The sequence below is a fragment of the Chiloscyllium plagiosum genome, chromosome 11, assembly GCF_004010195.1.
Source record: "Chiloscyllium plagiosum isolate BGI_BamShark_2017 chromosome 11, ASM401019v2, whole genome shotgun sequence".
NCBI classification, from domain to species: Eukaryota; Metazoa; Chordata; class Chondrichthyes; order Orectolobiformes; family Hemiscylliidae; genus Chiloscyllium; species Chiloscyllium plagiosum.
In genome coordinates this window covers 51,359,131-51,371,661 of record NC_057720.1, presented here as the reverse complement: position 1 = coordinate 51,371,661, position 12,531 = coordinate 51,359,131, and the positions used below count along the sequence as shown (strand labels likewise).

Genomic DNA, 12,531 nt, shown 5'->3' with positions numbered 1-12,531 from the left:
GTACAAGGATGTTGCCAGGGTTGGAGGATTTGAGCTACAGGGAGAGGCTGAACAGGCTGGGGCTGTTTTCCCTGGAGCGTCGGAGGCTGAGAGGTGACCTTATAGAGGTTTACAAAATTATGAGGGGCATGGATAGGATAAATTGACAAAGTCTTTTCCCTGGGGTCGGTGATTCCAGAACTAGAGGACATATGTTTAGGGTGAGAGGGGAAAGATATAAAAGAGACTTAAGGGGCAACGTTTTCATGCAGAGTGTGGTACGTGTATGGAATGAGCTGCCAGAGGATGTGGTGGAGGCTGGTATAATTGCAACATTTAAGAGGCATTTGGATGGGTATATGAATAGGAAGGATTTGGAGGGATATGGGCCGGGTGCTGGCAGGTGGGACTAGAATGGGTTGGGATATCTGGTCGGCATGAACAGGTTGGACCGAAGGGTCTGTTTCCATGCTGTACATCTCTATGACTCTATGACTTTACTGTTGGTTCCAGACCAAATAAAGAGTCATAAGTGGTTGTTTCGGATAAGTGTTCACGTTTATAATAGTTCTCAGAAGAAGCTAACACAATTCCAGTTTAACAGTTGAAATCTCGAGCAACTAAACCCTATAGTGGTGTTGGAAACAGAGGCACTAGTGTGAGTATTTTATGAATGGTGTTTTGGAAACTGTACCAGGGTGTTTTGGATTCTACTGTGTATGAAAGCTCTTTTATTTCTTTACAATTTATAGAGGAGTGTTTTGGGATTAATGGATTATACTTTTACTGTTGGTTTAAAATCTTTGAAGTTACAAGTAGATAGCTTGGATCATTCTATATTAGTTTCATTCCTTTTGAAATAAAACTTTGCTTTGTTGAAGCAAAATCTGCAGCACTGCACCTTTATGGTTCAACAAGAGACCACTTTGTTAAAAACAAAACAAATAAAGTTATGATCTATCAAGTTAGGTTCCTGGTGGAACGTGATTTGTCTACTAACAACATTTACTGGGATCATAACAGTTTCCATTGTTATACTTACTTGCTTGCTCTGGCAAGGATCACAAGTGCTCCAGGAAGACCAGGAAGAAACAATGCAATCAATTGGCTGTGATGGACTCCTCAATGATCTTTTCCATTGTCTTCCTACTTTGGCTATATTTAACACATTTGATTGATTATTTAATTCCATGGGGGTTTCTTTGCTGAAATCAGAAAGAAATTATAATAAATCCAGAAGATCATATAAAAAAAACATGTTTCTGGGAGGCCTGGTTTAAGCATAGCTGTGGTGTGTATTTTAACAAGATTCCACAAACAGCAACTTATGTTTATGTCGCATCTTTGCCATAATTGAATTTCAAAGACACTTCACAGGAACACTATAAAATACAATATGATTCTGAGACGCATATTAAATCAGATAACCAAACATTTTGTCAAAGATGTAACTTCCAAACACTGTCTTGAAGAAAAAAAGTAAGGATGAGAAGCAATGAATACAGGAAAGGTATTCAAGAAATTGGAATCTAGGCAAAAGAAGGCACATTTATCAAAGGTGAAGTGATTAAAATTGAGATGGCTATCAGTTCAGAATTAGAGGTGCACAGACATCCTGGAAGGTTGTGGAGCTGGAGGACAGGAAAAAGGATGACCAGAGCTATGGAGATTTGAAAACAAGGATGAAAATTTTAAAGTCAAGACTTTGCTTGATTTGAAGCCAGGGTTGGTCACAGAATATATAGATACGAGGTGAAAGAGATTTGGCACAGGAGTTAGGACTGAGGCAGCAGAGCTCTGAATGATATTTGGATGATGGAGGGTAGAATGTGCAAGAATAGTCAAGTCTAGCGATAAGCAGATTCTGAATGAGTTTTAGCAGTAGATAAGTTGAGACAAGGACAAAGTTGGGCAATGTTTATTAAGAGGTAGATGTAGGCACTGTTGGTAATAACACAAATATGAGGACAGAAACTCATCTTGGGTCAAATGTAACACCAAGGTTACAAACACATTGGTTTAATCTCAGATTGTTTTGAAGGAGACAGATGGAGGCAGTAACTCTGGTACGGGTTTGGACTGGGTTCAGGAAACAATAGCTTCATATTTGGAGACAATTCCTGCTTGTCCAGAACTGGAGTCATCCAGCAGTCCTTTAATTTAGCAACAGTGGAGGGGTTGAGAGAGGTGATAGTGAAATAGAACTCGGTGTCCTCTGAGTACATGTAAAAATGAATTGTTCCTTTAGGTGTTGTCATTGATGAGTGTCATGCAAGTGAGAAATAGGAAGGAGCCAAGGATAGATCTTGGGGTCACCAGAGATTGTTGTGTCAGAGTGATGCCAATGCAAGTACTTCCTTGGATCCAGATAAAGAAGGACAGGGAGGGAAAGTTTATCCTTGTCACAATCAAACAAGATGTCATCTGCCACTTTGGTAAGAGCTATATTAGTACTGTGACAAGGGCAGAAACTTAAATGAAGGAATTCAATTATAGAGCTCTGGGAAATATTGATATGGTATGAGGAAACAACAACATATTGAATGACTTTAGAAAGCTTGAGTGATCAGAGATGGGATGATGGCTTACAAGATATATTGGGGTCAAAGGTTGATACTTCTGAGGTAATGATAGCAGATTTAAAAGAGAGAGCCACAGCACCTGAAAAAAAAAGAGCCATTAACACTATCACTATCACTATCAGTGGCCACACTAGACTGAAAATGCCTGACATCAGAAGCTAAGCAGACTTAGGTTTGTTTAGCATTTGGATGGGAGGCCACTTAGAACTGCCAAGTGCAATAGGCTTATGTTTCATCTCCGCTTCCAAACCCATTTGACTTAGTCCCCTTCCTCTCTGTCTGCATCTCCCACACCTTTGATGGTCTGCATTGCCCTTATTGCGCTTTGTGCATAAATTATTCAATTGGAGTACCTAAGACCATAAGACGTAGGAGTAGAAATAAGGTCATTCGGCCCATCAAGTCCACTCTGTCATTTAATCACGGCTGATGGGTATTTCGACTCCACTTACCCGCACTCTCCCCGTAGCCCTTAATTCCTTGCCAGATCAAGAATTTATCAAGCTCTGCCTTGAAGAAATTTAACGTCCCGGCCTCCACTGCACTCTGTGGTAATGAATTCCACAGGCCCACCACTCTCTGGCTGAAAAAATGTCTCCTCACTTCCATTCTAAATTGACCCCCTCTAATTCTAAGGCTGTGCCCACGGGTCCTAGGATCCCTGCCTAACAGAAACAAATTCCCAGCATCCACCCTTTCTAAGGCCATGCACTATCTTGTAAGTTTCTACTAGATCTCCCCTCAACCTTCTAAACTCGAAGGAATACTATCCCAGGATCCTTAACCATTCATCGTATGTTAGGCCTCCCATTCCAGGGATCATCCGTGTGAATCTCCACTGGATACGCTCCAGTGCCAGTATGTCCTTCCTGAACTGTGGGGCCCAAAACTGGACATAGTATTCTAAATGGGGCCTAACTAGAGCTTTATAAAGACTCAGAAGCACATCACCGCTTTTACGTTCCAACCTGCTTGAGATAAATGACAACATTACATTTCCTTTCTTAATCACGGACTCAACCTGCAAGTCAACCTTTAGAGAATCCTGGACTAGCACTCCCAGATCCCTTTGTACTTTGGCTTTATGAATTTTCTCACCATTTAGAAAATAGTCCATGCCCGCATTCTTTTTTCCAAAGTACTAGACCTCGCATTTGCTCACGTTGAATTTCATCAACCATTTCTTCGACCATTCTCTTAAACTGTCTAAATCTTTCTGCAGCCTCCCTACCCAGTCTGTACTACCTGCCTGTCCGTCTAACTTTGTATCATCAGCAAACTTCGCCAGGATGCCCCCAGTCCCTTCATCTATATCATTAATATATGAAGTGAACAGCTGTGGCCCCAACACTGAATCCTTTGGGACACCACTTGTCACCAGCTGTCATTCCAAAAAAGAACCTTTTATCCCAATTGTCTTCTGTCAGGCAGCTAATCCTCAATCCATGCCAGTAGCTTACCTCAAATACCATGGGCCCTCACTGCACTCAGCAGCCTCCAAAGAGGCACCTTATCAAAGGCCTTTTGGAAGTCTAGATAGATAACATCTACTGGGTTTCCCTGGTCTAACCTATTTGTTGCCTCTTCAAAGAATTCTAACAAGCTTGTCAGACACGACCTCCCCTTACTAAGGTTAGGCTAATCGGCCCATAATTTTCCATCTTTTGTCTTGATCCTTCCTTGAACAAGGGGGTTACAACAGCGACTTTCCCTTACTCCAGTGACTTTTGCAAGATCACAACCAATGCCTCTGCTATTTCCTCAGCCACCTCCCTCAGAACTCTAGGATGTAGCGCATCAGCGCCAGGAGATTTATCAATTTTTAGACCTTTTAGCTTTTGTAGCACTTTCTCTTTTGTGATGGCTACAATTCTCAACTCTGCCCCCGACTCTCCTTAACTGTTGGGATATTAATCAATGATTTAATGGTGATGGTTAATTGTTGAAACAAATACACAGGTGATTTGGTGAGGGGGGGGGGGGGGAGGAGGGAGGGGGGAAAGAAAGCATTCAGCTGGGTTTAAGAGCACTTCTGGATATTTAAGACAAAGCAGACAATATGAGGACCAGGAGGCTAAGCTGGATGGACAGCAATCTAGTTCAAAAGGTGAAAATACGGGAAATATGCTACAAAGTTGGTAAGTAACAATGAAGGGAGAAACAGAAATATCCCTGACTTAAAATGTTAACTCATAGATTTCTTTCTCCACAGATGCTGGCTGGCCTATTGAGTATTGCCAGAATTTTCTGCTTTTATTTCAGATTTCCTGCATCAACAGTATTTTGCTTTTCCAAAACTCAGGTTCTGTAAAATGCTGGATGACTAGAAACATAGCTTATGCATTTGGATTGTGCATGTATCAATTTTTTAAATATCAAAATATTGAACATTTTCCAGAAAACCGAGAGAACTGCAGATATTGAAAATCTGAAAGATAAACAGAAATTACTGGAAAATCTCAGTAGATCTGGCAGCATATAAGGAGAGAAATCAGAGTTAATGTTTTGAGTCCAGTAACCCTCCCTCTGAACTGCTGGGAGCTAGGAAAAAACAAGATGACCTACAAGTGTGGAAACAGGCCCTTAGGCCCAACCTGTCCACATCGACCCTCCAAAGAGTAACCCACCCAGACCCACCTCCCTCTGACTAATGCACCTAAAACCAAGGGCAATTTAGCATGGCTCAGTTCACCTGACCTGCACATCTTCAGACTGTGGGAGGAAACCCACACAAACACAGGGAGAATGTACAAACACCACACAGTCACCCAAGGCTAGAATTGAACCTGGGATGCTGGTGCTGTGAGGCAGCAGTGCTAACCACTGAGCCACCATGCTACTGCTCAAAAGGCTGCCTTATATACAGAAGATGAGGGTGTTGCTAACTAGACCAGCATTTATTGCCCATCCTGAATTGTTAAGAATGTAGTTAAGTGTCAACCGCATTGTTGTGGGTCTGGAGTAACATTCAGGTTAGAGTAGATGAGAATGGGAGTTTCCTTTCCTACAGAATATTATTAAAACAGATTGGTTCTTCTGACAATTGACAATGGTTTCATGATCATAGACTCACACAGTCATACAGCATGGAAATAGACCCTTTGGTTCAAACAGTCTATGCCGAACATAATCACAAACTAAACTGGTCCCATTTGCCTATATTTGGCCCATATCCCTTCAAACTTTTCCTATTCATGTACTCATCTGAATGTCTTTTAAACATTGTAATTGTGCCCACATCCACTGCTTCATTCAGAATGCGAACATCACATACAAACCACCTTCTGTGTGAAAAATTTGTTCCTCCTGTCATTTTTAAAGTCTCTCCTCTCACCTTAAAAATGAGCCCCCGAGCCTTGAAATCTCCCATCCTAGGGAAAGGACATCTATCATCGACCCTACCTACACCCCTTATGATTCGATAAACTTCTATAAGGTCACCTCTCAATCTTGTGAGCTCCAGTGAAAAAAATCCCAGCCTATCCAGACTTTCTTTATAAATCAAACTTTCCATACCTGGCAACATCCTGGTAAATCTTTTCTGAATCCTCTCTAGTTTAATAATATTCTTCCTATAACTGGGCAACCAGAGCTGCACATAGTATTCCAGAAAAGGCCTCACTGATGTACAGAGTCCTGTACAACCTCAACATGCTTTCCCAACGCCTATACTCAAACAACTGAGCAATGAAGACAAGTATGCTAAACCTTTTTTTAAACTACTCTCTCTATATGTGATGCAAACTTCAAAGAATTATATGCCTGAAACCCCAGGTCCCTCTGCTCTGCAACACTATCCAAGGCCCTACCATCAATTGTATAAGTCCTACCACAGTTTGTTGTACCAAAATGCCATCATTCTACTCTACATTCCAAATAATTTTGCAGTAATGCAGGTGTCATGAAAGGGGATGTTTATTTATTCAAGCTGTTTAGTGTTTTGAATTTTCTTGGTTATGTTACAATGTAGAGTTCAGAGTCAATCAAGTGCACACACATACATTTTAATAAGAATGGCATAGAGAAAATGTGTGAAATGTGAAGATGTTCAACTTTGAAATTGTTCCTCTGTAGACTGTAAGGAACAAACAGTTTGTTCATCTGTGAATAATGAGCCTAACCAATGGATTACAAGCTAGAACTATTCTTATGTTTTGGCCTATATTATCGCCCATTATTAGCAATTCTCTAAAGTTACAATATTCAATATTGAAAGATAAAGCAAGCCTAACATTTTGAACAGGACCTGCTATTGCTATCAAAGTTGCTATCAATCGACTTTCCACACATTTTGTACTTTCCTTTAAAATTAATAATATTCAGAGCTTTTATTTTCATTTCCCTTGGAAATGACTAATGACCAAAAAAAACACAAAAAAATCTTGTTTGCTCAAATATATGTCTCTAAGATTCATTGCTTTCAATTTAGTTACAGAAGGGAGTGCAAATTTAACCATGCAATATTTGTAACAAATATATAAATGTGTATGTATGAAATTATTCATCTTCTAATTTACCAAAGTTATTTTAAAATGTTTAACACTGGCAATGATATTGAAAGAGGCATTACAAACACTAGTACAATTATAGAGCTTCAAGAAAATAAATTATATCAAAAGGATTGTGTTCACAAAAATGAGAAATAAAATAAAACGCTAGCAGCTTTTCGAACAAATTGCTGCAAAATCTGAGTTTAAATGCATTACAATACATATTGCCTCTTGCTTTGTTGTAAAAAGGATGTAATTTTAAAAAATAATTATATGGTTAGAAATACAACCACATGCAGAGGAATATTCATAAATTCTTCACAATAACTATAAAAAGTCTCATTCATATTTCTTTCAATCTAGTCCACTGCACTTGCTGCTCACTGTGTGGTCTCCTTTACATTGACAAGACCAAATGCAGACTGAATGATCTCTTTGTGGAACACTTCTCCTCTGCCTTTAGAAATGACGCTGACCTTTTAGTTGCTTGTCATTTCAGCAAACCATCATGCTTTCATGCTAACATTTTTGTCCTTGGCCTGTTGTTATGCTCCAACGAAACACAATGCAAGCTCAGCTGTAAAACATTATTTTCGGTTTCGGCACTCTACAGTCTCTAGATCTCAATATTGAATTCACTAACTTCAGAAACTGACTATGTGATATCTTTTCCCCATTTTATGAACAAGAAGCAAGAATAGGCCACTTGGCCCTTAGAGCCTGTTTCGCTATTCAATAAAGTCACAGGTGATCTGATTTTAACCTCAACTCTACATTCCCACCCCATCTTTCACCACCCCATCCTCTACAGTTTTGACTTGTTTACTTTGCTTTCCATGATATGGAGGTACTGGTGTTGGACTGGGGTGGACAAAGTTAAAAAATGTGTGATTTTTTTACTTTGCTTTCAGTAGAGTGAATCCATTCTCTCTTTTACATTTTAATTTACACTCATTTTTCTCTTTCACCACCATTAACAGTCCTTTTGTATTTTGCATTGGACTTCCTCATTCTGTGGTCTCGTTCCCCTTTGTCTACCTCTGTCAAAAGAATAAACCAAAACATTTTCCAACATCTTTCAGTTCTGAAGAAGAGTCATACTAGACTCAAAATGTTAACTCTGTTTCTCTCTCCACAGATGCCACTAGACTTTTAGACTAGATTACCTACTGTATGGAAATAGGCCCTTTGGCCCAACAAGTCCACACCGACCCTCTGAAGAGTAACCCACCCAGACCCATTCCCCTACCCTAAATTTATCCCTGACTAATGCACCTAACACTACGGCAATTTAGCATGACTAATTCACCTGATCTGCAGGTTATTGGATTGTGGGAGGAAACCCATGCAGGCACAGGGAGAACGTGCAAACTCTACACAGACAGTCGCTCGAGGCTGGAATCCAACCCAGGTCCCTGGTACTGTGAGGCAGCAGTGCTAACCACTGAGCCACCGTGCTGCCCCTTGCTGAGTTGCTCCTGCATTGTCTGTGTTTCTTTTAGATGACCAGCATCCTCAGTATTTTACTTTCACATAAAATAGTTTTTTTCATTTTTCTCCTCTGGGTTGGATAGGCTGCTGATTCGTTAAAATGCAGTTAACATAGATATTGTCCATCTTGCCCTGGTCAAATACCTATTTTCCACATCTAAGGTTTGGCAGTGATGACCAGGACAGTATTCAGAAAAACACGAAAGTTAAACTGCAGCTTGTTCCTCATACATCCTGCCCCTTGAGTATTTTTTTGGTTGGTTTTTTAATAGCCTTTTTCTTTAGCTCAAGGATTCTTAATTCAATTGCCTTGTACTCCACCAGTTACCTAAAAGTTTGAACAACTAAATCTTTAGTAACAGAAACTTACCAGCAACCAACTGTCTGTACAATACATAGTGCAGCAGAAAACAGTATAAAATTCGTTGATCGAAGCATGGTCTTGTATGTTTCCACCATATTCCAAACAGCATGTACAGCGACTGACAGTCAGAAACCTTTGAGAATAACAAGTTATCAGTGTTGTAATGTTTGTGTGCTGTTCTTTGATCAATTGATTTTTTTCTTTGTCCAGGGATTAAATCTTACAGTTCCTGAAGGTCACTTTAAACTATTGATATACCTTTATTTCTCAAAAATAAACTTCAATATTATGTCTGGTCCTGTCATAATCAATCGAATCCTGAAATTGGCACTGTAATATTGCTTATTCACTAATCAGGAAACATTCTGCAACAAAATAATTGTACTGTGGTTTGACAGAGCTCATTAGGAGACAAGTCAGCTTTCCTGGTGGGGCAGCTGCATTCTGAGTGAATGTGAGTTTGAGAATCAGCCATACATTGCCAAAGCTCTATCCTCAAACTGTGATCCCTTGGAAAGTAGTTCATATTGATGTGCTGAAAGGACTTTTATATTCCGAAGGTCTTTGCTTCCAGAGAACACAGACCTTGGAAAATCGATAAATGACACTTGAGGCAAGTTTATGTTTCGAATCCAGTGAAAATTTCAATCTCTTCTTAACTGCATTCTTCAGTAATCCTACAATTTTCACTGACCCCCTGATGCACTGGCTCTTAATCATGTCATTTCTTGTTACACCACATAGCTTTCTCAATCATGTGTCTTATTAATATGCAATTGCTATTTCTTTCTCTTAAAGGTTTTGAATGATATAACAAGATCAATTGTTGTGTTTGGATTCTTTTTATTCTGTCAAAGAAAACTTTACTGCAATGCTTCCAGTTAGTCTAATTGGAGATAATGCATCATCCAAATCTTGATTTGAGAAATTCTCTACAATTCTCCACTGTCCAACCTCTTCTCCTTTTATTTTCTTTGAAGGCTGGCAGTATTCTGTATGCTGCTTGGGTGCTTGTTTAATTTTCTTTCTGTTCTGCTCGAGTTCTTTCACTTTGTTATCATTGCTGGCTTTACTTCTTAAAGAACAGTCATGTGTAATTTGCAACTCCTTGCTGTGTGTACAGTACTGTGCATCTCCATCATCTTCACCAGCATTTATTTGAGCTCAAACTAATGTTTCAGTAGATGCCTTTGGTGAGCCTGATCTGAGTTACATGAAAATTGCTCGAAACCTTCCTGTAAACAGGCAAGCTTGTCATCAGATGGTTGATACAGAATTTATAGTTAATCCTAATTTCTTTTCTTTTCCTTTCAGCTTTTCATTCATTTTGTTTGTCAGTTGAGTATACATACTTTTGAAAGACTTCAGTATCTCAGCGATAGTATTCTTATTTTTGGATTTATCCTCAGCAAGTTGTTCATTCTTTTCATCTTGAACTTTGACTTTTCTCTTCATAGAGCTGACATTTGAACTCCAGTAATTCAGAGGGAAATGAAGTGTTTCGTTCTTCTTTTATATTCAGTTCTGTAAGCATTTCTTGAATAGTCCACTATTGCGTCTCTAAAGTTTGATCAAGTGCATGGATTAATGCAAGGTCACAGTAAGCTGATATTCTTACCATTGCTGATCCTTTATAGAATATCTGCCACATTTGGGTGCTTTGATTGTTCTTGCACTCCAGCCCCATTAATCCTGCACCTGGAACTGATTAATTGTTATGTGCTGGAACTTCTACATTTGTAGATTATATAAGGCTTCCCAAGTCTGAGGTAATGTTCTTTAAATTTGCAGTGGTGCTGTGTCCATACTTTTTTGTCATTTATATAAATGATTTGGATGTGAGCGTAAGAGGTGTCGTTAGTAAGTTTGCAGATGACACCAAAATTGGAGGTGTAGTGGACAGTGAAGGTTACCTCAGATTACATTGGGATCTTGATGAGATGGGCCAGTGGACTGAGAAGTGGCAATTGGAGTTTAATTTAGATAAATGTGAGGTACTGCATTTTAGAAAGCAAACCTCAACAGGATTTATACACTTAATGTTAAGGTCCTAGTGAGTGTCGCTGAACAAAGACATCTTGGAGCGCAGGTTCATAGCTCCTTGAAAGTGGAGTCGCAGGTAGATAGGATAGTGAAGAAAGCATTTGGTATGCTTTCCTTTATTGGTCAGAGTATTGAGTACAGGAGTTGGGAGGTCATGTTGTGGTTGTACAGATCATTGGTTCGGCCACTGCTGGAATATTATGTGCAATTCTGGTCTCCTTCCTATAGGAAGGATGTTGTGAAACTTGAAAGGGTTCAGAAAAGATTTACAGGGATTTTGCCAGGGTTGGAGGATTTGAGTGTTAGGAAGAAGTTGAATAAGCTAGGGCTGTTTTTCCTGGAGTGTTTGAGGCTGAGGGGTGACCTTATAGAGGTTTATAAAATCATGAGGGGCATGGATAGGATAAATAGACAAAGTTTCTTCCCTGGGATGATGGAGTCCAGAACTAGAGGGCACAGTTTGAAGGTGAGAGGGGAAAGATATAAAAAGACCTAAGGGGCAACTTTTTCACGCAGAGGGTGGTACGAGTATGGAATGAGCTGCCAGAGGGAGTGGTGGAGACTAGTATGATTGCAACATTTAAGAGGCATCTGGATGGGTATATGAATAGGAAGGGTTTGAAGGGATAAGGACCGGGTGCTGGCAAGTGGGACTAGATTGGGTTGGGATATCTGGTTGGCATGGGCAAGTTGGACCGAAGGGTCTGTTTCTGTGCTTTACATGTCTATGACTATGACTCTACTCCTGTTCCAATTTTAGTCAATACCTATTGTCAGCAGTTTTCTGAGGACAGATCATTTGAATTTACCCAAGCACTTTGAATAGTATCATGACACTGATGTTTCACTGACAATTGATGATGGTGGAACATGTGTCCACCACGCTTTCTCTCATCATATATATTGCCAGAGGTGAGGTGAAGTTGGGCAGCATGGTGGCTCAGTGGTTAGCACTGCTACCTCACAGCGACAGGGACCCAGGTTCAATTCCAGCCTCGGATGACTGTCTGTGTGGAGTTTGTGCATTCTCTCTGTGTCTACATGGGTTTCCTCTGGGTGCTCTGGTTTCCTCCCACAATCCAAAGATGTGCAGGTTAAGTGAACTGGCCATGCTAAGTTGCCCATAGTGTTCAGGGATGTGCAGGTTAAGCACATTAGGCCGGGTAAATGTAGAGCAGTTGGGTAGGGGAATCGGTCTGGGTGAGTTACTCTTTGGAGGGTTGGTGTGGACTTGTTGGTCCAAATGGTCTGTTTCCAAACTGTAGGGATTTTAAGATAATGAGGTTAGAGTGACTGCCCTTGGCATCAAGGGCATATTGTAACAAGTGTGACATTGAGGAGTCCAGGAAAACTGGAGTCAGAGGTAAAACTCTCTACTGGCACTAATGAAGATGGTTGTAGTTGTTGGGGGTCAGTTATCTCAGCTCCAGGATATTTTTGCAGGAGTTCGTCCAGGCAGTGTCCTAGGTCCAATCATCCTCAGCTGCCTTATCAATGACTTTCCCTCCATTATAAGGTCAGAAAAGGCAATGTCTACCAATAATTGCGCAATGTTCCAAACCATTCAGGACTCCTTACTTAA

At 40.1% G+C, this 12,531-nt stretch overlaps 1 protein-coding gene across 1 annotated transcript in view; it reads right to left on the bottom strand.

The window, feature by feature from the left end:
• LOC122554381 (complement component C8 beta chain-like) overlaps window positions 1-9,068 on the bottom strand; it is a 58,370-nt gene extending 49,302 nt beyond the window's left edge. The window contains exons 1-2 of the mRNA XM_043699299.1: window positions 8,913-9,068; window positions 1,022-1,184 (exon numbers count right to left, since the gene is read on the bottom strand). Coding sequence (XP_043555234.1) covers window positions 1,022-1,184; window positions 8,913-9,001 — 252 coding nt within the window. The 5' untranslated portion in view covers window positions 9,002-9,068. The remainder of the gene's footprint in view (window positions 1-1,021; window positions 1,185-8,912) is intronic.
• Between the last annotated feature and the right edge of the window lie 3,463 nt (window positions 9,069-12,531).